This window comes from Thermobia domestica, chromosome 3 (genome assembly GCF_964235325.1).
Source record: "Thermobia domestica chromosome 3, izTheDome1.hap1.1, whole genome shotgun sequence".
Lineage (NCBI taxonomy): Eukaryota > Metazoa > Arthropoda > Insecta > Zygentoma > Lepismatidae > Thermobia > Thermobia domestica.
Genome location: NC_137456.1, coordinates 190,192,179 through 190,219,261, shown reverse-complemented (window position 1 = coordinate 190,219,261; position 27,083 = coordinate 190,192,179). Strand labels below are relative to the sequence as shown.

At 36.9% G+C, this 27,083-nt stretch overlaps 1 protein-coding gene across 1 annotated transcript in view; it reads left to right on the top strand.

The window, feature by feature from the left end:
* Positions 1–27,083, top strand: part of LOC145680909 (putative methylthioribulose-1-phosphate dehydratase) — a 615,106-nt gene that overhangs the window by 456,488 nt on the left and 131,535 nt on the right. Inside the window, exon 5 of the mRNA XM_081752071.1 lies at positions 730–932. Within this exon, the coding sequence (XP_081608197.1) occupies positions 730–932 (203 nt within the window). The remainder of the gene's footprint in view (positions 1–729; positions 933–27,083) is intronic.

Below are 27,083 nucleotides of genomic sequence, written 5' to 3'. Positions count from 1 at the left end.
TTATTATTGCATTGGGAAGTTCCCCTAGAAGATGTTCGTGTGAGATTTGGTTTTGAAACCTCGTTTTCTAATATCGCTTTTTTTTTTTTCTTTTTTTTCTTTGTCAGCCCTTTAAAGCATAAAATTCTTACGTATTGAATACTTCTACAATTATCATATAAGAATTTTCCTATGTATGTTCATCTACGGTAGAATTTGAATTCCTAATATACTAAATTCATTTTGAAAAATTTAAAAATTAAATAAAAGGCATATTACAATGAACATATGTTGCGAATTAATAGCGAAACCAGCAGTTAAATCTCGTTGAGTAGATTCGAAATATATCCACAGGGTGTTTCTAAATTATAGGAGTTTTAAAATACTGTCAATTTAGTGCTGAAAATGAAATTATATATGCTTCTAAATAGTAATTTTTAAGTAAGCCATTTTGAACTTCTTCAGCATATAGATGTCAGTGTGTCAAACTATCGTAGTAAAAAAATCGAAAATCCCCGGAAAGTGATATGTCATATTTTCGCATTCTCGTACAGATTTAATTTATTAGGTCGTAATTTTCGTTCCTGTAAAAATGTAAATATTCCGTCATTCACATCTAGATACATTCCTTGGATTAGGTTTCACTACAGAAGTATTGAGCTCTGAGAGAAACGGATACAATGAGTTCATGGCTATATATTTAAATCATAAGCAACAGATTAATTTTGTTGTTTTTTTTTTTTCCCTCAGGGTATTAGAAACCAACAATTAAGAAGGAACTATTATTATGATGAAGAGCTAGTTGTTCCCATCATAGAAAACACACCATTGGAAGCAGATTTGAAAGATCGAATGGCTGAAGTTATTGAGGAATATCCAGCAACGTCTGCAGTTTTAGTTCGAAGGCATGGAGTCTATGTGTGGGGAGATACTTGGGAGCAAGCGAAAACAATGTAAGTTTTATTAGGAGCAAGAAGTAGATATACAATTGGGAAGTTAATTTGTTGGTGTAAGCGACAGGAATCAGGACGTAAGAAGGGACATGAACCTATATTTTAAAATATCCGTCACACTCTTATGTCGGAGGTATCTATATATTTTTTATTGAGCTAGTTTAGGTGTTTTCTTATCAGTAATTTATACATTCTAATAAATTTAAATTATCTTCTTTATCCAATAAGCTAAGAGATAAGACTTTTAATATGTGGTAATTTAATATAAAGTCTCATTTTTGTTAATAGAAGTGAAACTGTGTTTAATAGTTTTATTATGCTGCGTAACTTGATTATAAAATACCAATTTTATGCATATTGGACCATCTCGTAAATAAGGCTCCTTGTTCAAATGCATAAGGTAATAGTCGGAGGGGAAGGGATTAACTACGTGCAGTAACTTGATATAAAAGCACCTGTGTACGTTATTCATCATGAGTGCAGGTTGTGAAGAGTACAATTCAATTCGAACAATTATTTCTTCGAAGATGAATACAGGTGACAAAGCTGTGTATTTTGCTTTATGAGTTCAATAAAGGCAACAATACAACGTGAAGTGCGAGAATATTCATGCAGTGTATGGTGATTCGACAATAAGCGTAAGCCAGTGTCAACAGTGGTTCCTAACTGGAAGACTCAGTCTATAAAGCTCGACAAGAACATCCTAAAACGCTGATGGAATAAAATCCCATCGCAATTGTTGAGGAAAATGCCAAGAAGCCTGGGTCTGGTAATTGAACCATTTAGCAACACCTGTGCACCGTTAGAAAATTCACCAGTTTGTCAGTGAGCTCCTCACAAATCTTCCGAGCAGAAAACGAACGTGTTGTTTTTTGGTGTCATGTAAAAGGAATGATCCTTTTTGGAACGAACAGACCTAATGACTGGTGATGAGAAGTTGGTTCCCCATAGAAATATCAGCCGCTGTAGACTGTGGGTAAGGAAAGTAGAAACAACGACAGAACGTCTTTATCCTTGCGAAATGTTGTCTGTTTGGTGAGATATGAACCGCGGTGATTTTAGCAGACGTTTGCCCGCTGTTGTAGCGGATGTTGTAGGAAGGACCTTCCCCTTTGTAATGATAAACAGTTTATTTAGATCGGCGGGGTGTAAAATATTATGGTATCAAGTTAGCAGATATCTGTAATTCAAAAGAACTTTAGAACTCACCTCGTATATTAAGCATTTAAATATTATTTCCCCTTTTTATATTATTATATGTTGTAGAAACGACCTTCCCCTTTGTAAAAATATGGACTTTATTTAAATCGGTGGGGTGTAAATTAGTGTAATGTCGTGAAGTTTCGAGATATTCTGAAATGAAGAAAGTTTTGAGGTTCCCTCTTATGTAATTTATTTCAATAATATTTCATTTCTTAGTGTTCCTCTTAGTCGATATTAATCGCTATATGTTTGGAGTTTGTGGTTATAATGGCGGATTTTCTTGTTTAGTTATTTTGATAATTTATATCTGTTTGTACTGGCAACCCTGTGATTTTGAGTATTGTCTGCGGGCAAACGTCTGCTAAAATCACCGCGGTGAGATATGAAAGGTTTGGTCCAATTCGAAGGTTAAAACCAAACCTAACATAGGATATCTACGGCGAGTTTGAACGGATTAAGTCTGCACCAGATGAAAAACGACCATTTCTTGTTTCAAGACCAAGAGGTGTTCTTTCATCAGGACAACGCTTAGCCACATACAGCGAAAATTACCTTACAAAAAGCTGGAGAAGTTTGAAAGAAAAAAGTTGTCTCACTCACCATGTTAGCTGGACATTCCCCATGTGATTATAATTTATTCCGCAGTCTTCAAATTCATTTGAATGGACAAAATATGAATTCTATAGAAGTCAGAACGCTGTTGGAGGAGTATTTGGCGTTACTGGTGAGTGTATTTTGATAGAGGCGGCTTGAAAATTACGAAAAAACTCTACGAAAGAGCTCTGGAGAAAATGAAGGAAAGTAGAATTTAAATTAAAAGAGAATTTTAGTTATTTTAATTTTGATACAAATAAAAGAAGTATTTAAAAAACACTTTATTTACGGTGTGACCAAAACATTTCGAATATCCAAGCATGAAATATATAATGGAATTAACTTTTGGTACGAACTTTGTTGAAGTACCTTCATGCTGTTCCAAACAAAATACAAACTAATGCACTAACATTTTCTAGATGGAAAGGAGAAATACCTTCGGTTAGGTCTATATTATAAAGAAAAAAGAAAAAAAAGATATGTGCACTTTAACAATATATTGCAAACATATAATGATTATAATTGAACCGGATCTCATGTGGTTCGGATTCCATGTTAATCAGTAGGTCCTGCAGTGTTTCTTCCAGACCTGTTTTTTTTGGGGGGCACTGCCCCCGGAGCTCTGAGAGTGCCCCCCGGAGGAGACCAAACTAATACGTCTACATTATAATAATAAATAGAAAAGTACCAGCAGTGCCTTCCCGAAATACTAAATGTACACCCCCGGAACATTTTTTCTGAAAAAACGACTGAGGTCCTGTCTCCTATAGCCTCGCTGCTGGAACGGACGTTAAAATCAAAATCAACTCAACTCAAGTATGAAATGAAAACGCATTAAGTTGTTCAGTATGGGTACCAAAAGTTACACATTATGTCTATTACATCACTATGAGAGATCCATGTAATAACAAGGATTATGTGCATGCAGAGCGGATGCCTTTGGTTAAAGTAATAAGAAAAAAGATAACATAAAAATGAACAGATTACTGCCTAATAATAGTCCTTTAAAGAAGACTCGGTCACAAATTACACATTAGAAAATACCGTATTTTCTTTTACTATGATACTTGACTTCGGTTTCGGAGAGCTGACTCTCTGTTTGTACTCGCCTGCCTTCACTTTCTTGGACTTCCAGTCTTTTCATAAGCTATGGAACAAACACATTTGCTGAAGTATGTCTAGTGTAAATGGAAAATCACTATCAGATAGTCTAAAAAATAGTGAACTTTCTGCGTCTGAGATGTAGTTGATCTCAGAGTATATGAGTCGGAACGATCAGAGCTTAGATATGAACACTGTTGTAATTCTTATAATCAGATTATTGCGCTGTGAAGATGAGTGAACTTTCCGCAAAATTGCGCTACGTTTTAAAATTTTATTTCAGTAAAGGTGCAAATGCTGCGCGTACTCAAAAAGAAATATGTACTGGTTATGGGAAGATACGTTATCAAAAGCAACATCCAAAAATTGTTCCGTCACTTTCGTTGTAGAGATTTCAATGTCCAAGATGCTTCTGCCATGCAATCAAAGCAAGAGTGGATGATATTCTGGCGAAAGTCGGAGTGGGGCCGAGAGGAAGCAGTCATGATGTCGTCAATGACCTAATCATCCATCACCAAACAGTTCTAAATAATTTGCAGAAAGCTGGCTAAAACGAAAAAAAGGGCGTTTCAGTCACATGATCTGACGTAAAAGCATGTACTCGCTAAACTTTCAATGTGCAAATATGTACTGAAATGTGACAGATTCGATTTATTTGTAAAGCGAGTGATTTTAAGTGTATAACCTACAACAATGTGCAAGAAAAATTGCAGTCGATGCTCTATAGTCTGTGGCAAAGTCCACACTGACCCCCAGGAAGGCTATGTTGTGCGGTTGGTTGGAAGGGTATCATTCATCACGAGATGCTACCGCTGGGCAGAAGATATGTTCTGGCCTGTGTTGTGGAAAGTTAGCACGAGTACATTAAGCAATTCAAAAGAAGCGGTCGGAGCTGGTAATACAGAGTATGCCGCATACTATAGTGAGAGAACAATTAACAACCTATTGGAAATTGACTAAACTTAACTGGGTGACTTCAGTGCATTATCAGCTCCTTCGTGGCTAAGCGGTTAGCGTACGCGCCTTTGACGTGGGAGACCGGGTTCGATTCCCGGCGGGAGCTAATGTGGTTCGGATTCCAAGTTAATCAATAGGTCCACGTCTCATATAGCTTCCTTGCTGAACGTGACGTTAACTCAAACCCAACTCCACTTCAGTGCATTATCGTATAACCCGGACGTGACACCTCAACATTCATTTGTTTAGGTCTCTACAAAACTTCCTGAATGGTATTAAGTTAGTTTCAAAAGAGGTGTGTAAAAAGTACGTGTCACAATATTTTGGCCAGAAACTACAGAAGTTCTATAGCGACAGGATGATGGTGCTGCTGGTAAAATGGCTGGTGATCGAATAAAATGGTATCGTCATCCGCGAAAAAGTTCGCATATACCGTAAGCGTGTTTGCACACGATACCGGCAAAATAGGCGGAAGCCCCGATAATATCGGTGTCGGTGTCGGCGTACTTTGCACACGGCGCCGACAATATCGTTGTCGGTGATGAGCGAAGTAATCGACACACACAATACTCTGCTCTATATTTCTAAAAATCTTCTCCATATATGAAAACAAACAAAAGTAATAGTAATCGGAAAAAATATTTTTTAAAACATGGACTACAAAAATGTTTTGAAGGGGTGTGGAGGACGCACAGTGGGACGAAATGTCGAAAACGTGGACAAAAGTCCAAAAATTAAAGGTTCGATTTAGTGATTTTTATCTTTTGGGTTGGCTAGAGTATTGTTGGCACTACTGAAATCCGGCAATGGGATCGGTCAGCTGTTGTTTGTTGAAGGGACGCAGCAGATCAAATGTGGAGTTCGTTTATTAGTGGCGCGTTAGGATATATCCACGAACAATAAAGTGCATGTTCAAACGTGGATACAAGTTTGCAGTCAACACTGATTCCAAATATTGAAAATGGAGGGTGTTCAGCAAGGTACGTACTGAATTATAAATACATAGTTACTTGTTATATGATGTATAAACCATTGTTATTTGAATTAAGAATTATATTGAAAAATAATTTTAAAAAATCATATAATTTAGTTGAAAGCAAGAGATAAGTTAAAAGTTCCACGGAGTTCCACTCAGTTACCCTTTTTTTTCTAAGCTAGGCTATATTAACTTCAAGATAAAACGACAAACTCCTTCTACTAGCTTCTATTCCGTCAATGAACAACAGATGGAGACACGGCTGCAATATTTCAATTTTTCATATCTATATTTAAAAGTGCAGGAAAATTCTTAATAGTGTTCAATTTGGACGAAACTTGGTTTTGTATAGTAATTGACCTTGCTGATTACGAATATGATGTCAAAATTTGAAAATTCTAAATGTTGAGCCCAATATGAAGTAAATTGCAAAATTGATATACAGAAGTAGAAATTTTTGGTGAATAATTACACGATATTTTATTCCGTTTTCTAATGCTATTGATTGTATGTTATGATATGATGTTGAAAGCTTCATTTTCTTTTCAATTTCTGCTAGTGACACTAATACCATGCAGTATTCCAGAAAAGAAATCTTTTTGGAAATAAAGCAGCATTTAAAGTGCGACATCATCGTCATAGTTGAGAATCTGGAAGTCTCTAAGTGAAAAGAGTGGGCATCCTGTTAAAATACCGGAAACCATGAAGTCGACTATTAAAGTGTTATGTACCAAACTAAAGACTAAATTTTGTGAGGCGAAGGGCCGGGAAGATTATTTCTTAACGAAAAACGAATCATGGCTGGATGCTAAGCTAGACTTCTCTGTGACCAAGACGACTGAAAAGCGTAAAGCAACTGGACGACCACCAGCAGAATTTGATAAGATTTCAGATAAATCTAAACGCAGAAGGACGGAAGATATTCGTGCAAATTATTAGATATATAACTCATTTTCTAATTTTTGTCGTATTGTATCAACTATTTATCCTTTTGAATTTTGAACATTCCCTGTATGATTCATCATCACCTCACTTATCAACATATAAACACAAGTTTCGGACTTGATTATTAATTCTTTTTTTTTAAATTTTGACCGCCATATTGCATCCACCGTTTTGAATTCCCCAATTGTAAAATAAAATTCATAATCTGCATGCTCAAAAGCATGTAAATACAAATTTTGGACTTATTGATTTGACTTTTTTGAATGTTTCCCGCCATATCAAATCCGCCATCTCGAATTTTGAAATTTGAACACCAAATTCGAAATCAGCATGCTTGGAAACATATATTTACACGTATTGGACTTATTTACACGATTTTTTCAAAAATGATGTCCGCCATATTGGTTCCGCCATTTTGAATTTTGCAATTTTGACATCATATTCGTAATCAGCACGGCCAGTTACTATAAAAAGCCAAGTTTCGTCCAAATTGCACAATAATTAGACTTTTGTCCATGTTTTCGACATTTCGTCCCACTGTGGGACGGTACAAAACAGAAAAATAGGCCTGTGCCTAAACATGTTTAGATTTAACAGTGCCGTTTTAAATAGATTTCGTAAACATATTATTTTCGTTTCGATGAGAATTGATGCAGCGGTACATTGCAAACTATATTAGTTTTCATTTTTTGTTGAAACATACATATTGTGTTTCTGTATATTATTTGGTTTTTCATGCAATTAACAGTAATGTCAAAGAAGATTAAATTATCAGATTCGAATTAATAATTTTGTTTTACATTGCTCCATACATACCTGTCGTTTATCGTTTCTTTTTGTCCATGAACTCAAAATCCTCGGCAAGGCTTGCATAAACTTCTCGCCATGCTTTTTGCTTTTCAATTCTGTCCTTGAAAGAGTCTGTTATCTTATCCCATATGCAAGGTCTACCTTCCACAAGTTCAATAAGGGTTAAAATATCGTATGAAAAAATTCTTGCCATCTCTAAAATTCTTTGCAAAACTAGAAAGGTAAGAATGCAATAATACACAACCTTTTCATTCAGTCACTGTAGCTAAACTGCAGAACTCTATCAGGGGGTCGATCCCAGTACAAAGGGGAGAGGAAAAACTTGGATACTTAGCTTTGATCTTTGTTTTCAATTGCCATTCCACAAATTATTTTAAAACATGGGGGTGTGGATAGTTTTGGAAGTGAGAGAAAAGATCTGCAACAAGTGAAGCATGGAGTCACATCCCTGTTGTTGAGATCACCATAGGCGTAACTGGGGGGGCAACTGCCCTCCCCCCAAACTTCTGAATCTTATTAGTAAGGCCCGGATTTTTATGTAGTACAAAGTACCGAAATATGTACATAAATATGTAACAAAAATCAATGAAATATGTAATAAATATGTTAAAAATATGAAAATATGTAAAAATATTTTTCGTGTTTATTTTGTGTCTGTGCTGTTTTCTTAGCTAATAAATATACTGTAACATCTCTCTGTAATAACTTCCTACAGATACGTACAAATTTTCAAGAGAAACAAATGAAAATATGTATTAAGAAAGTAAAAAATCACATTATTGAATATAAAAAATATTGATTTTTTCTAGCTTCTCGCTAACATTTGCAATCCACCCGAAATTACTTGCAATGTACGCTAGTGAACATTGAACAACAGGATTTTTGAACGCACTTTGAGAATCACGCACTGCTGCACTGGACTCTGCAGGAAATGTGGTGACAACTGACTTTACAGCATCAAAATTTTCATTGTAGAAGTTAACAGCCTGTATCCAGGTGCCCCACCGTGTCAGTACAGGCTGCGGTGGTAGCGACATATTTGGTAGCATATTGTTGTAGCACTGCACACGACCAGGGGCTTTCACAAAAACTTTCTTAGTAGAAGACACAAGCTCATTGACTTCAGGAAAGTTGATCTGCACTTCCTCTGCTACACGATGTAATCCATGGACCAAACAGCATATATGAATGAGGTTTGGGTAGAACACTTTAAGCGCATCGGCAGCTCTTAACATGTACGCCGCAGCATCAGAACACATCAGAAGCACTTTTTCTGTAGGAACACGTTCTGGCCACAACACTCTCAGTCCATCATTTACGAAACGTGCAACTGTGGAATGGTTTGTTTTGTCCAAAACTTTTGAACAGATCAGAAATGGTCGTGATGGAGAATCAGGGTCAAGCTTTCCTACTACCAGATTGGCAATGAAACGTCCTAATACGTCTGTAGTTTCATCCACCGTAAACCATATATGCGAATCACCAATTTCAGCTCGAATGTGTTTGATAGTATCTTCATAGCACACATCCAAATAATTCTTGCGGATAGTAGATTCGTCAGGAATGTGTCTCTTGCAATATTTTTCCAGAAAGGACGCGAACTGTGAGACTTGCAATTTATACCACGGTATGTCTGCTGCTATGAACGCATTGGCAAGGTCTTTGTAAAATTCACTGCTGTTTTCAGATGCTGGTTTTGTTTGGATTAAAAGTTTTTGCTTTGTGGCACGCAGTAACACCTTGTTTTTCAGGTGAATAGCTGTTTTCCTGTTCTGGTCCAATTGCGACTTCCTTGAACAACCCAATTTCTTATCGAATACTTGACAAAATACAATTTTACCGTCTGTGATATAAGCGTCATCCAAAGCTATCCACGATTCCAATTTTGACGCTAAAGAGGAAGCCATCATTGAAAACAAGAAACAAACTGACTCGGTCACAAGCTGCACACTAACAAACCGGTCGCGAAACTGAATCTTTTTTCCCTTTGTTTGAAGGAAGAAGTGGTGAAGTAGCCATCGAGTTATACAAAAGCGATTTTTTTATTCGATTTAAGAAACAAGTGATAAAGCCCAGCCGCTCCGATCACCTCCCTCTCACCGCCACCCACACCCACACCCGTAGAGGTTGCTCATACAAAAAAAAAAAAAAAAAAAAAAAAAGAGCCAGGCAACTGTGTGCGTTTTAGTTTGTTTTGTCGGCACATATCCGAGTGGCGTCTGCTTGCAAAGGCGATAAGCACAAAAATCCTTATATTGTTTTCTTTCTTTATATATAAAAAACATATTTTTTTTCAGGATTGGAAGCGATAACTGACGACGTTTCTTTGCATATTGTAGTGTGTATGATTTGTTTTAACCCAGCTTCCCTGCAATGCAAATCGGTTGAACAAAGTGAGAGAAAAAATACAGATAATTAAAGTACCTACTTTTTGAGTTATTGTTCCATATATAGGCCTATTTTTATTTCCGTATTATTTAAAGAAAATTAGCGAAAAGGAGCAAGGAAACTGAATTTATGTAAAAATATGTACAGTAGACTGAAAATATGTAACAGACTTCAAAATATGTAAAAATATGTAACGTGATTTTGGTTTATATGGCTCTTTACTTCGTAATTTGCGAACATTTCATATTTTCACCAGCGTACATAGAAAGTAAAAAATATGTAAAAACATAAAAATCCGGGCCTTACTTATTAGGATAGTCATCCAGTGTTATCTGTGGACTGAGCTGCAGCTAATACTACACCGTTTTGCTTAATTTTATGTTTTTTTCCCACTGTATTGAGGTCTTTAGGCTACTAACCAGGCCAAGAGAAGGGAGAGGCAAGGAAGTGAAAAGACAGCGACTCTGGCCTGACAAAAGGTACCAGGTAAAACCCCAGTCACTCAGTCAGGATGGCCGATCGGAACAGAGTTCGTGCTCATACTCAACTTTTCCAATGCTGTTCGCTAGGCATACACACTACCCAGGGCTTAAAGTGGCTTCAGTGAATAGCCGCCTCGCCAGAATGCTTATTCACAGTGATTTGCCAGAACGCAGTCAATAATGAAAATAAATAATCCCTGCTCCCTGTTCTTGATGTGTTTCGATAAATCATAACTTATTAATAGCCGTTTCATAGACCGAACCAAAATATTAATTAAAAATTAATGCACAAAGTTTGTAAAGTGACAAGTGTTGCACACGAACTAAATTCCAAGAAGGGTCTGATTTGCCGGAATTGAGTGCCGGCGCGTTCCGGCTCACACTAAGCCCTGACACTGCCTCTATTACTAGCTGGGTAATTGTCTATCACTTTCGATGCATGTGATCTGAATTGGTTCACACCAGGGGCGTCATTTCAGACTTCGCTTGAGGGGGGCAAGAGCACCACCGACATATGACTTTCACGTTTTGTACTAGTACATTAGTAGACAATCGATTAAAGTATATGTATTCCTCAAACTCTTGGAGGGCAATTTCCCCCTCCTGCCCCTCTTAAATGACGCCCCTGGTATTGCTTTTTTCCGTTTTCAGGGATTACATGTTCCTTTACGATGGTGATAATAAATTATAAACTGTAGTGTCAAATTCAGAATTTATTTTCTGTTACGTCAGAAATGCTTGTAATTTGAATAAAAACAGGACTTATTCTGAGTATGTTTTTCTTTGGAGGAAGGGTCACAGATCCAGTGTAAAATTGTGATTGAACTATATCTAAAAATAATTTGCTCATGTTCAGAGATGTTCATACACCTTCTCCCTTACTGATTCTGTCTGTTTCTTAGACAATGGGCAGTTATTAAAAATTGTGTCTTATCAATGTCAATATTATTATAAAATGTTTGACTGTGAATTATCTTTAAGTCTGAAAGAAGTTGTAGAATAACAACGGGAATGGAACCCTGATTTTAACCACATCTGGTAATGTCTTGCAATACATGTTTTGCTACATCCATCTTAATAAAGGTCAGTGAACTTTGAGCGTGCTGGAGAAAGGGGATGCGGTGTACGTTGATGGTAAAAAGAAGTACAGGTCGGTCTGTTGTCTGGAATACAGGGTGTGGTTTATAAGGATAAGCAGAGATATACAGAACTCGCTCTTTGTCGGAAATCTTGTTGTCCTAAATACAAAAGAAATTTTATTGCTTTCCCCGTAAGTCACAAACATAGCAACATCTGGTATCGTTGCGAAGTGGAAATGGAGAACTGTGCGGTTAAAACAACGAGTTATTGTTACTGATAGCCACCCTGGCACCCAAACCAAATATAATGTAATTGACTTACTCTGAAACGTGTTTGCAGTGAGTAGTTCGTTTGAAGCTTTTTTCTGTATATATAGCCTTCACGTGTGTCTGTGTATAGTGGTTTCATTTCTTATATTTTATCTGTGATGCTTGAACATTTCTTACGTTTCACAGGAAGTTGTTGTGACTAATATGCAGTGCTCCAAAAAACAAAATCGAAAACTTTGTTGGAATATTTTAGTAAGAAGCCGAAACTTAGCAATATTGACAGTGCCAGCGGAGATAATGAAATAGTGACTAAACAATCTACTTCTTGCATTTCAGAAGATAAGAATTCAAATGCCGTTACTACTGTGGAAACAGTGTCACAAGATGAAGTTTCAGAAGATCGTGATCTAGTCAAAGGTTGTGAAAAGGCAAAGACATTTCTGGCAGTAGGTCTAGGTCCCTTTCAACCGCAATTGAAAACGTACCCCAGTAAAAGTGGCCGCCGGTTCCGATCTGAGTGGTATAGACAGTTTAGTTGGTTAGAATATAGCGTTGCTCAAGATAGTTCTTTTGCTTTTATTGTCGCGTATTCTCCGAAAAAAATCCGAAATCTGAAGACACCTTTACTAAGGAGGGTTTCCGTAACTGGAAGAAGGCCGTAGATAAATTCGGTATTCATGAGGCAAGTAACACTCATAAGATTTGTATTTCTAAGGCTGCGGAATTCCGAAACGCACTATTGCACGGATCAGTTGCGCGTAAATTAGATTCGCAGACGAACCAAATAGTTAACGACAATAGATTATATTTGGAAGCACTTGTAGATAGTATTTTGTATTGTGCTCGCCAATGTGTTCCTCTTAGAGGTCATAGGGAAAATGATGAACGTGAAAATAAAGGTAATTTACTAGACTCTTATCGCTAAGATCCAAAGACAATGACGTGATTGTTCGGTATTATGTTAACAAAGAGAAAACTTTTAGATACGTTAGTCCCGAATACCAATTCAATTTCTAGATTTAATGTATGAGTTTGTGCTGGGAAAAATAATTGATCGTGTGAAGACTGCAGGTATATATAGTGTCATCATGGATGAAACTCAAGATTTCAAGTGACATGAACAAGTATCAATTGTTTTCGATATTGTGATGAAACATTAAATGTTCACGAAAGTTTTATCGGGTTTTACAAGACAGAAAAAAGATGGCGAAAGTTTGTCCAAACTGTTAACAAATGTGTTAATATCACTGGGTCTCAGCGTAGATAACATCCGAGGACAATGTTACGATGGTGTAGCCGCTATGCGTGGTCAATACTCTGGTGTTGCAAAGAGGATCAGGGACATAAACGATTTAGCCGTTTATATTCATTGTTACACTCACATTTTGAACTTATGCATTGTTGATGTATGCAGAGAAGTGTCTGCGATTCGAAATATATTTGGTGTTCTGAGTAGTTTGCATTCCTTCATAGAAGCGTCGTCAAAAAGGCATGCTATTTTTGAAAATATTCAACATTAAGGAGAAAACTTAAAGCATTTGATAACATTAAAATTTTTGAGCGACACTAGATGGAACTGTAGATTGGAAGCTATTCGTGCAGTTTTAGAAAATTTTGGACCAGTAGTTGAAACTTTAGAGGAAATAGCAGATCACGATCTAATTTACGGCCCAGACGCGCAATCACTGTTAAAAAATGTTCATGACTTCTTATTTCTGTTTTGGCTTAAACCGATGAGACGTGTTGTTGCATACACGAATCAACTGTCCATGCACTTACAGAATATACGTGCCAATTTTTCTACTGTGAAAAATTTGTCCCAAGCCACTATCTGCAGCCTTCAGTCCTTACGGAGTGAGGAAAGTTTCAATACACTGTGGACAGAAACAGAAGAAATTGCAGAAACCATGGGATGCAGTGCACCGAACGTTCCACGAAGAAGACGAATCCCACGAGCATTGGGTTGTGGTGATACTTCTTCCGAGTGTGAGACAGCAGCTGAATATTACAGACGCGAAGTGTACTATCCCGTTATTGATATCCTTGTGGCAGATATTAGCAATTAGTTCAAAGAAAATTATATGCATGTTCTTCGTTCACTCCACGACGTTTTGAATCAACACAAGCCATCAGCAGAAAGTATTATAATTGTCAGCAACATCTAAAAATCCCCAAAGTTGAGCTGACATCAGAGTTACAGTTTGCTCCACTTTGTGTGCAGAGAGACAGACTGAAAATAATTTTTCATTGCGTCTAAATTTATTTTCAGAATTGAACCTTTACGAATGCTTCCCAAACTTGAACCAAGTTTATAAGATTTTTCTAACCGTGCCTGGAAGTTCCGCAATCAGTGAACGTTTCTTTTCGTGCCTGAGACGGCTAAAAACATACGTTCGTAGCACTATGGGTAAATAAAGACTTCGTAGTTTATCTGTCTTGTGCATAGAAAGGTGTTACGGCATTAACGTTTCTCAGATTATCGACAAATTTGATTCAGAAGCAACACTTCGAGGAAGATTGCTGCAGCTCCATTAACAGTTCAACTCCAGTTTCCATACCATTACATTTCGTTTCATGCTGAGCTCTAACGGTAAGTGAATATTAACTTACTAAATCAAAATTATAAATGTGATATTTACTGGCTGCTATTTGGATTTCCTAATATTGTGATTTTCTTGTGTTATTGATAAGCAGTATTTCTTTCAGAGGGTGAGCCGGAGCTTCCCCTCCCCCCACACACACTCAAATGCAAAATACCCTTCAGGCAAATTTTCATAGAAAATCAGGATATCGAGAAACATATGTTTATTTATAATACCTCTCTTTACTTTTAAAATACCCTCTTTGGAGATTTTTTCTGAAAAAAACACTATTAAGAGCTGAAGTAAACGAATACGTGGATATTGTGCTGATAGGTTGTTCCAGGTAATCCCTCAACAACATTTAAGGCTCAGGTCAATATGAGGGATTGGGCAAAGATCAGGGAAAGATTGACTAAGCGGGGCTTAAAATGGGCCGGAACGCACTAGTTCTGCGTTCCAGTAAATCAGTGTGGTGTCCGAATTCAGTTCCTGTGCTGTACTTCTCTCGCTGCAAATTTGTAGTGTTTTCAGTTTATAATCGTCATATTTTAAGCAGATTATTAAAGCATGATACTAGAACTAATCTAGAACTTTTCGTTCTGCTTCATTGTGTTCCGCCAAATAATTCTAGGAAAAGGCGTTCATGCTATTGACTGAAACAATTTTTAGCACAGAGGCAAAGGTTTAATTTTAGGTCTCACCTGCAAAGGCTGACGTAAATTTAGGCTGGATATATACCTGAGTTGTATTTATATCATTCCCACACTCCATACAATGGTGATCCAAAATCAGAGAGGGTTTCTGAAAACTACGCTGCTAAATATTTGGTTAAAACATTAGAAGCAATTATGTGGTTGGTTTCAAAAACTGACAATTTAAAATCGAAAACTACCTGCTCAAGAGAAAATTTGTGATGGATCCTAAGGGAACGAAAAGATCCAGAAAACGTTGTAATACAATATGATGTGACGAAATTAGGAAGCAGTGTGGAGTAACGTGGAAAGGAATTGCCGAAAATAGATACGTGTGAAAAAGAATTGGAGAGACCTTCATCCAACAGTAGATCGACAAAAGTTGGGAATTTATATAATGTGTGTGTGTGTGTGTGCATGTGCACGAATGTTTCCCTCCCCCAACCATATCGGCCAAGTTACGCTTATGGAGATCATAATCAAGAAAATGACAAATGAGCCACTTGTCCTTGAAGATTTGCAAAGTGTTTGATTGTCGTGTTTTCGTTTCAAATTAATAACAATTCTACTTTAACTTGTCAACAAATATTCTATTCCATCATTGCTTATTGAGTGGAACCGGGAAAAGTGATCTGCACACAATTCTCATGAAAATAAAAGAAAGTAATAATAATCAGGATTTTTTCCGTGTGCTTATGTTCACAGTGAATCAAACTTTGAAAATTATGCTTAAATTCCCAAAATGTAATAAAATTTAAATGCATTAGTAGATTAAAAACGATACAATCAAAGAGAGAGAGAGGGAGAGAACAAAAATAAAAAGGGAGTAGAAAATAATCAAGGAAAATTGGTTATCTAAAATTCTAAATTTCCTATATTCTATTTGATAATAGCTATTTAGAGGAAAACCAGTACTCTTCAGGTTTCCCACATTTTATACTTTATTTAATACAAGGAATTAGCTACTCTAAAACAGAGGCTGTAAAAAAAATAATAAGCTGTTTCGAAGTTGTTTGTAGGACAAGATAATAGTAATATTATACAATTGTAATACAAAAAATTGAAAAAACAAAATTCCAAAGACAAGAAACGAAACAAGAATACACAGCGCCTTGTCACTCACTCTCTTCACCTAAACCCAGACGGGGTCCAACTAAAATTTTTTAAATGGCAAGGGGGGTTAAAAAACTCATCGTTTGCAAGATCGTGTTAAATGAAAGTAGATGGAGCAAGTCTTGACTTTCTAGAAATGAAAGAAAATAAAAGAAGTCTCGACACTACGACAACCCTGTGCAAAATGGCGGAGGGTCAAAATGTAAACAAATACTTAATTGAAAAGTCCATGGTCACCCTTATGAATCGGAACGGTGAGACAAATATGAAAATAGGAAAGGGAGTATGGCATTATTTTCAAAGTACAACAATTTAAGTTAAAGCGTCTGTCCCAGGGTGCCCACAGGGTCCCAGATGGGGTCCAACTAAAAAGTTTCAAATGGCAAGAGAGGTTAAAAAAAACTCATCGTTTGCAAGATTGTGTTAAATGAAAGTAGATGGAGCAAGTCTTGACTTTCTACGACAACCCTGTCCAAAATTGCGGTGGGTCAAAATGTAAACAAAAGCTTAATTGAAAAACTATGCCCACCTTGAATCCAAGATGGCCGCTTAAAACCTATGTCATTCATAACAGTACAAATCTAAATCTCTATTTTTCTCTATTATATATTTAGAAATAATAGGAAGACTACAGAGCAATTGAATTTCGATTCACTTCAACTATTATTTCATTCGGTAACAACACATATGTTTTGTTCTTAATGTACGTTCGTCACGAAACTATCGACATTATTTACTTGAATATAACGAATATGCGATGAACACACAACTCTGATTTTCTACTAATACTGCTAAACAAAAGTTGAATACCTTCGTGTATTTTTCTAATTTTGTCATACGTAGTTCATACAGAAAGAACTTGCTGCACCAGTAGGTTGGGGGCTCTATTGTAACGTATTCGTGATGGTTACATTTGTATGTCATTCATTGGTTTGATCGCAATGCTTCAAGCAATACCAAATATACAAAAATAAATAAATAAATAAATAAATAAAAACCTTTTGCAAGATTGGCGAGTAGTACCAAACATGTCTAAGTCATTTCAGTACATCGAGCTGCGTCAAACTTTGTCACGGTATTCCAAGGAATAACATTTGTATACAAACTCATTTTTCACGCTGGCAGATATTCGATTACAGATTATACTCTCCTTCAGGTGGTGTAGCGTCGAATAAACGAAAAGATTGTTGACCATCATCGATACTCCAACCTTGTGAGGCTATTGATAAATTTATTTTCGCTTTGTGCATAAAATTCCTCCCACAAATGATGGGTTTCAGTAGTCCTGGCAACAAGTGGAACTTTTGTTTTATTTTATATCCATTGAAATAAACATCCACAACCGCACTCTCAATAGAAAAAGTTGACCCTTGAGCGAGGGGCAGATGCAATAATTCCTCTCTAAACCACTCCATTCTTACGCCAAGCATTCGCTAATTTACCAGAGACATAAGAAAGGGACCATCCTGAATCCATAAAAAGAAAGCAAGTTGTTTTTGCAATCGTCGCTTTTATCAATGGGTCTTTGGCCCACGGGGGGGGGGGCGGTGTTCCCTTTGTGCACCTGTAAAAAAGAATTTTGTCGTTTTCCATGCTGGGAGTTATTGTTTCCGTGTTGCTTCTTTTGCTGTTTATTGCTGTTGCGGGTTTCCTGCCGTTTATTGTCCTGCCGCCGCGGGGCATGTTGTATCCACTTGTTTTCTGTGATTTCCTCCCCACGCGCTTGTTTGGTCTGTGGAGAAATTTTAGTCATTTTTGTACCTCTCTGCTTCTTTTGTGAGATCTCTAGTGCGGGTCTAGGAAAACTCGGTGTAGGAAAATTCGGTGTACAAAAAACTCGGTGTGGGGAAATTTATGTGTAAGGTAGATTCGGTGTAATACATATTGAATATTACCACTTGCGATATTTTACGACACTTCATATTGCGAAAACGAAAACCATAAAATGTAACGAATAAAATGTTATTTCCTATTTCAAGAAAAGCAAATTTATTTTTTTGCCTTCAGTCCACTGCCTCTTGCATGTCTTTTGCGGTGTATTACTATAAACTACTTTTCATCACATAATGAAGCTTACACTTTTTGTCAGAAATAAAACAATTATAAGTTCAGAGAATAGTTATAGGAACAACTAAAAACACCTTTCCTGTAGTACATCATAGAACATATACAAGGTGATTCTTTTAAAACTCACGGATTTCATTTGGGTCTAGAATTTCTAACTGAAGTCCGATTTTCATGCGGTTTGTGCAAATGATCAAGGAACGTTGGGAGATTTATGGAACTATGTTTACTGGTTTAAATTCATTTGGGGTAATATCGGCCACGCCTCTAGAAAAACAGCAAATATTCGCCACTGTATCGAATTGGAATTAGGTGAGGTGCGGTGTGGAGTGTGTAGTTTCTTCGTTAGATGGCAACCTCGCGACAGTCAATAAGAAACAAGAAACTGGGCCGTTGTATTGAGAATTATGCTGTGCTACTGTATCAATATGATCAGGACACAGTTACAATATGTACTCTTTGGAGCAACGTGATTTTATCGTTAAAAAGTTTTTGGAGAATGGGATCTGTTGTTGCTACGCAAAGGGCATTTACACGCAACTTTGCCTCACGTTCTGCTCCAGACAGGAACATAATATTGTCGTTAGTGAATAAATTGCAGGAAACAGGATTGCTTCTGAGGAAGACAGGGAAACATCGGATCTCGCTGGCGGATGTTATGAAAGATGTCAGGTACCGACTCTAAGTCATCCAAGCAATCTCTATTCAACACGTGATTCCGCTTCAAATATGCAATATCTCATTCGAACTGTAACGCACAATGGCGCATATTTGCTGTTTCTCTTGCGGCCTGCTCTATATTACCCCGGATGAATTTAAACCAGTAAACATAGTCCCATAAATCTCCCATCTCTCCTTGATAATTTGCAGCAAACCGCATGAAAATCTGACTTCAGTTAGAAATTCTAGAGCCAAATGAAATCCGTGAGTTTTCAAAGAATCACTCAGTATATACCTATGTAAGATGCAAAAATATATTGATCAAAAAAGTCTGAGTAGAAAGGGCAATATAAAGCAGAATGGTTTTATAAGATAATAGTTGTACAAATAGTTGATTTCTCCTCCAACCAGACACTATAGTTTGTTTGTCTTAAGGTAAACAAACTAAAGTGTCTGATTGGAGGACTTTGAGGACTAAAGTGTCTGATTGGAGAACAAATTTCTCGTCATGTACGGACCATAAAATGTTAAAATCCCTCGAAATCCAGAATTTCAATAATTTCAGGAACACAATTCAATATAAAGCAATATAAAGTAGACAGTAAACAGTAAAAATGATAGTAGACAGTAAAAGTACGTTCTACACAAAATTTGAACTTCAAATTAATACACTCAATTATCCTCAAAGTTGAGTTTTTAATAAATCCTACGGTCTACTTCAGTTTGAACTTAAAACTAATACGCTCAATTATCCTCAAAGTTGAGTTTTTAATAAATCCTATGGCCTACTACAACGAATCTTTCTTTACACCTAACATTCCCCACACCGAGTTTTCCGTACACCAAATTTTCTGTACACAGAATTTTCCTATACCGAATTTTCCTACTCCCCTCTAGTACAATAAACCTTGTGAGCTTCGGTTCTCCCCTGAACTTCCAGCTAGCCTCCCCTAAATGGAGCTCTATTTTCGCCTTCTTTGAGAAGTTGGTCCCACAACAACACTTCTAAATTTGAATCGGTAAGTATGTAGAATTCCTGTTCGAAAACTCTATTTTTAATGCAGAAACGGGGGGTGACTGTTTGCTTAGCTACTGTATATCCCGTAGCTAGTGAAATTCTTTCATTGACATCTCTTGTTTTGGCGCCTGCTTTGATCCATTGTTCGGCCCATGGTGGAAAGACTACAAGGTGGTTGCATGCGCATGTCGCCTGGAGCGCTGTCGTGACTATGATGTCATCTGGTTTGCAAAAGACAACGGGAAAAGGCGAGGCTTTAAGTGACAAGTGGAAATTCTTTGTTACTTTGTTCTTTTAAATGATATCGAGAATGCCTAATTGTGCAGTGTACGGCTGTAGTAATTATTACAGAAAAACTAAGGGAACTAATATAAAATACTTTAGATTTCCTCAAAAAGAGGGGAATGTCTCCAGAAATGAATTTTAGCTTGCAGGCGACAGGACAAAATAAACCTAAAATATGTTAAGTTTTACATAAAAGTAATAAATAAATGCAATGTTAAATGAAATTATAAAAAAGCGATTTCATCATGTAGTTTCTTTTTAGTATTAATAGTATGTAATAATAGTATATAGGGCTACAGTAGCTTGTGTTGATTCTGCATACAAAAATCCAATAGTACGATTTAAAAAGACGAACTTTGAGGCAAGACCCGGATTCGAAATCATGAGGGAGGAGAACGACAGAGCTTATCATTTCTATAATCATTTCCTTCTACATAAGATATTGAGACAAAATTTTCCCCACAGAGGCAGGCATGTAACTCGAGAAGGGAGGCACGATGATCTAGGAGGCTTACCTCCCTCGAGTTATGCAAATGGAGAGCATTGAACGCGTTAAAGTAGTTCAGGTCTCATTTCATTCTGGAGGTCTGCATTCCCTGTAGCCTCGGTGCTAAAACGGGACGTTGCACTTGAAATTAATTAATGAATGGAAACGGTTGCAAAGATATATAACAATGTATTAGATCAAGAGAATAAAGTATCCACCTACCATGTCAGGGCGACATTGTCGGGACATTTTTACACTCAGATTTTGAAATTTTTCTTCATTTTAATCATAACTTTGGATAATTACATATATATTTAGGAGCCCCCTACAGAATTAAAAAATTAAGAATAACTGCAGTAAATTTAAAAATATGGTAGATTCTCAACCAATTATGGAAGCACGGTGGCTCAGTGGCAGAAGGCTCACCTCTGGTGCAAGGGATACTGGTCCGCTTCTCGGTCAAGTGAGTTTGTGGTGGACATCATCGTGTCCGTGAGTTTCTCGGGGTACTCCCGCATTCTCATTCCACCAAATTCCACATAATCATTCACTTGCATTTATCTTTTGTCTTCTTTAGTCCACGAGACAGAAAAGAGAAAACTTATCAAGAAAATTAAGAAAATTGTGTAATTTTATGGTTTATATGTTTTCTAGTCTAGATGTAACACCCCTACATCGTCTTAATTTACGGCTAGTACTTCGTTTCTTGCTTGAAATAGTCAAGTTGCAATTTCTTTGTTTCAAGTGCTTTGTATATAAAGTTACATATTTATTTCTGTATATTTTAGAACACAATAGTATATGTAACGTTTTATTTCGTACAAATGTTTAATAATACAGTTTGTTATGGCGTAAGTTTTGAGACTAATATTCAGAGAACTGTCAGTTTCACCAAACCTTTTGTTTAAATACAAATTCTTTAAATAAGCGATCAGCGACTTCAAATAAGATGATTTTTTTATAAATCAAAAATAAAAACAATGTTTAAAATATTAAATACGTGCGTCCCTGCTTAATAAAGTTTTTAACCTCCCCTGATATTCTGACGAAACTTACGTGGGAGCAACCTCTTAAAAAATGTCCAAGCATAACGAAAATATAGGTACGTGCATTTCTGTTTACGAAACCCATGAATTCTCCCTTGGGATATTCTCAAAATTTATATGGGGTCATCAGTAAAGAATTCTCTTTCAAGCAAAATAATAATAATAGTAAATCAAAACGATCAATGTGTTACGAAAATATACTTGAGCATACATAAATATATAATAATGAAATGTATTAACGACACACTGTGTTATAGATTATTCAGGCCTATATATACTCGAGTGTATTACTTCAGATGTTTAAAAAAGAAAAGAAAGAAAGAAAAAGGAGAAAATGTAGTGAGTAATATTGGCTTGTTCAAGCTTCCAAGTTGTTTAATAAATTTATGAACTGATATTGCTGTTTCTTTTGCTATTGTAAATATCTTCCTTTGAATTCACTTAGCTTAAGCATTGATTACATTACGTTTATATAATTATTGTTTGTTTAAAATTTTTACTTCGTTGAAGATCACTATAAATAGAAGAGAGGTTTGCGTGTAAGATACCAGCGAGCAAGCGCTTGTTAAAGTTCATCTGAGCATTGCAACATTCTCGCTGACCACGTCTGCGACCAAAATGACGTCATGCGCCAGAGCGACAAGAATGTGGCACTGCATTGCATCCACCTTGTAGTCTTTCCACCATGGTTCGGCCGTTTGCTTCCCTGCGAAACAAATGTACGAGCCGGAATCTAGATAAATATCTGTTGGGTGTTTATAAAAGAATGCATAGAGATATGGTGGGGGATTAGCGCTTGTTGCATACTTCCTGATGCTATTTACTGTTGGTGCTGCGACCTCTTCGTTGCCCTTTTTCTGGTTATTTTTCAATTTAGGACATTGGGAACGTTTGTGGTCTAAACCTTGGCATCCGTAACATCTAAATTGCTTCTTTGTATTATGACTCTCATCTTTTGGATCCTGCTTCACAGCCTGCCGTCGGAAATACGCAGGGTCCAACGATTCTGGTTTTATAGCCGGGATATTTCCAAAAGATGATTCTCTTTTGTGTACCGCTGATAACTGTACGTTTCCAGTAGTTTGCCCCTTACAGAGGTTTAACTCCTCAAATAAATATGATTGTATTTGAAGAGCGTTTGCTTCCAGTTTCTTAAGTGTACCAAAAGTTTTTTCATATAGGTATACTTTGTATTTGGGGTGCACCTTACTGAGAATTTTCCTGACCTGTTCGGGCTCTGAAGCAGGCCCGTGCTGGCCCACCGGGACACCGGGACGTGTCCCGGTGCGCCCGCCAAAATATCACAGTATAAATAAAGGTACAAGTCTTTAGTAATAAATTCTTTCAGTTTTATTGGTAAAGAACCCGTGAAAGGTGCAGTGCGCCCTTTACATTAGGCGCTCTTGCGAGACAACATCAAAGATGAACGATTTTATTTACTCTTCTGTATAGCACAGTTCTGTACAATAAATACATACAGTTACTGTTGGTAAAGAACCCATGAAAGGTACAGTGCGCCTTTTACATAAGGCGCCCTACGAAACATCACATTATAGATAAGTGGTTTTAGTTATCCTGTATACCAGCTTTGTATAATAAATTCAAATACTGACTGGTAATACAGAACCTGTGAAGAATACAAGGCGCCCTTTACATAAGATGCCCTGCGAAATATCACATTATATATATATATATATATATATATATATATATATATATATATATATATATATATATAAATTTTATTCTTCTGTATTTCAGTTTTGTATTATAAATTCATACAGTTGCTATTGGCAGAGAACAGGTAAAGTATATAATCACTTACAAAAATATTATAAAGATATGTAGCTCTAAAACGAAACAATGTGATACAGCAAGAATAGTTCGGATAGTGAAACGTACGATTTATTTATGTAATACTACACTGACACTAGTCTCTAATTTACGTTTTTACGGCGTCGAAGCTTAATATGCATCCATATATCCGAGCATATTGATTTCTCTTGTGTGTTTTAAAGCAGTGTTCGGATAATCAGTACCTATTGTATTTCTGAAATATAGCTATATTAATTTCCGTAAAATGTGGTCTTCCTGTCACCACGGCACTGCGCGTCCTCAGGTTGTGGATCGAGGAGAAGACCTCTGGGATATAGAGGTTAGCTGCGAATATACTGAATAAGAAGTCGCGGACAAACAATGGGTGATCCTCCAGCTTGGGGATTTGGTGTGGAGCTTACAACCTCATCTGAACAATCCTTTTTTTTTTTTTTTTTTTTTTTTTTTTTTTTTTTTTTTACAGGATAAGTTCGCAGAATCCTCGGATCAGAATTGATAACTTGGCACAAACTCAGCAAAGTAAAATAGACATGAGATTTGGAACATGGAATATAAGAAGTCTCCATAGTTTTGTTTTATTCTTTGAGAAGAAACGACTCTAATAGTTTTAATCACAACCATATCTGATACGCCAATTAAAAAATAGTATTTTAATATAAGTATTAAAGTCCATCTGTCAAGAAGTTTGACGAGGGTAAGGCATCTGCGCCCACCCTTTTCTTCTGTTTTCGTCCTGAGAGATATGAAGGGACCGTTTTCACAGCAGGTGTCAATGCGAATGTAAACATCCTGTCCTCACGTTCAATAGCCCAAGTTCGGCCACTTTTTCTCTCTCTTTTTTTTCTCTCTCTTCCGAGGAGGTGTTTCTACCCTGTAAGAAAATTATAGATATGTAGAGAAAATGGTGATCAATTATTTCTGATAGCCAGATGATAGACAAACATTCTAAAATGCCTTCGAATTCCAAAAATGTATCGACCATAACTTTACCATCTGGTAATTTTATTATTATTATTATTATTATTATTATTATCATTATTATTATTATTATTATTTGGAGTTAGAGTGCAAAGCCATGAAGATACAAATGGGTCCATTGGCTAAACATACACATAGCTGCCCCCATTCAGAACATCCCTTTGTGCGTTAGAAAACATGCTATAACAATGCGCCCCTCGCAAAAATCTAATTTCTCTTATTGACATCAGTAGCGCTTACTAATAGCGTAAATGCTATAAATCAGGCATTTGCAAGTAGGAAGAGGCATTGGCCGAATCACAGAAATCTTACTGTCGTCACGGGCTGTAAAAGGTAATATATGACATTTTCACAAGAAATAATTATCGGATAATTTAATAACGGACAATTTTGCGGGCTGTATAAAAGAACTCGGCGTGTCAGATCCGGCCCGCGAACCGACGTTTGGATATGCCTGCGTAAACATTTAACAAAACTATTTCCTCTGTAGGACGCTTCTTTGTATTGAAGAGAAGGCTAGTTCCGAGAAATGCCCAAACAATAGTAAGGAATTTGAATGTCAAGTTCTGACCACCAGAAATTCCCGCGAAGTGATAATCTTATACATCTCAGCTAATCATTCCAGTTAGTGAGCAAGTACAGGTCAGATCTGTGTGGGAAGCGAAACCGAACTGTGACAATTTGCGTAATATAACACATTATGGAAAACGGACCAATAATGAAACGAAAGAAGGGTCATTTTCCCTTATCATCCTTTATATTCAAGGAGTCGCTTGTTTGATTCCCGATGAAGACACAAGTGGTTCGGATCCTACGTTAAGCTGTAGGTCCCACCCATAGGAAGTCATCATTCTGAAAGTATGTTCTTTTCTGCGTATCCTGTTTCTTGTTTCAACTCTTTAGGATAAATCAAGACTAACTGACAGTGCGTAGTCTTAGCGGGGTAAGCGCGGAAAACGAAAAAGTCAAAGAAAACAGGGCTTTGCCTTGTCCCCATATAACAATGCACAGTATGGACACCGTTCCAAATGGGTCTTATAGGAGCTATCATGGCAACATTTTTGTATAAGACAATTGGTTTGTGTCGTCTGCATGGTTTTCTGGGGACAAAAAAGGGCAAACATGTTTTTCAATAAATAAATAAATAAAAGAAAAACGTGCATTTTTTAATTCCCATATCCTCGTCCTAAGAAGGCGCTTAGCGCAACGAGCCTAAACTTTAAATGCTTTGAAAGTTTGTTCTTTTTTGCGTATCCTGCTTCTTGTTTCAACTCCCTGGGACAGTGATGATTTCAGGGTTGATTCTGGGGGGGGGAATTCTTCCAAGAGCTACGAAATTCACCCTCGGGTGCTTGAGATCTTCGCAGAAATTTCTGTGAAGCACGCAATTTTTAGTCGCTTTCCCCCCTGTGCGTGGTGCCTCCGGAGGAAATGATCTGAAATTAACACTGCTATAGGATAATTGGAGATTGGCTTACAGTGCTTAGTCTTAGCGAAGTAAGCACGAGAAACCAGAAATATCACAAAAAACAGGTCTTTTGCTCCGCTGTTCCCCCGTGAAAATGCACGGTTTACACACAGTACAGGTTGGATCTAACAGGGCTATTTAGAGAACGTCTTATAGAGCGTTTGATGTGCAGTGTTGTCTGCGGACAAGGAGGCAAAACCGTGTTTTTCATTAAAAAATAGAGTACTTTAAATTTCCCTCGCCCTCTCAGGAGACGCTTCTTCAATGAGACCGTATCCTGCCCCTTTCTCCCATTCTCTAGGCTCTAGGCCAATTAGGACTGACAGGCATTTGAATAAGTCCATTACTTGGTTGCCTAGTAATTAACCATCATATTGGCTGCCATATTGGATTTAGACAAATGTTCTCTCATGTTATCATGTAAAATATGTCTTGTCGTGATGAAAGCTACCAGAAAAGGTACGTTTCGTTTAGTCCTAAGGAAGTACGCTACATCCTAGAGTAATGCGTGCATATACGCATTTGTAACTTTGTACAGTTAATCGTTAGACAACAGTGTTGCCAGGTTGTAAGGTTTCTAAGTGGCAATAAACAATGCCATATTTAAATTCATCGGCCTCAGAAGCCTATAGTTTGACACCAAAATTATCTTTCTAAGTGCCTTGGTTCACGATCTCTCTCTTTATATATGTAAGCCTATATATATATATATATATATATATATATATATATATAGAGAGAGAGAGAGAGAGAGAGAGAGAGAGAGAGAGAGAGAGAGAGAGAGAGATTTACGTAGGGCGGCGGCCATATTGGAAAATGACGGCTACCAGGAAAACACCTCAAATTTGAAATATATTCCCAAGACATTATTTTAAAAAGAACTTAGGGACTTTTTTTTACGGACACCTAAATAAGGGGGCCAGGACTTTACATTGTCGGAATCCTATGGGGGCACCCCTCTGCCCCCTTCCCTTCGCCACTACTGTGTGCTATAATATTTGTCCGGAAGGGAAAAAAATTCCCAAAATAACAGCGTTTTCTGATATATACTGTTCTTCCCGCGCACTCTAGAATGCATATTGATGAACTTCCAGAGGTAACGGGGAAAAGAGGATAC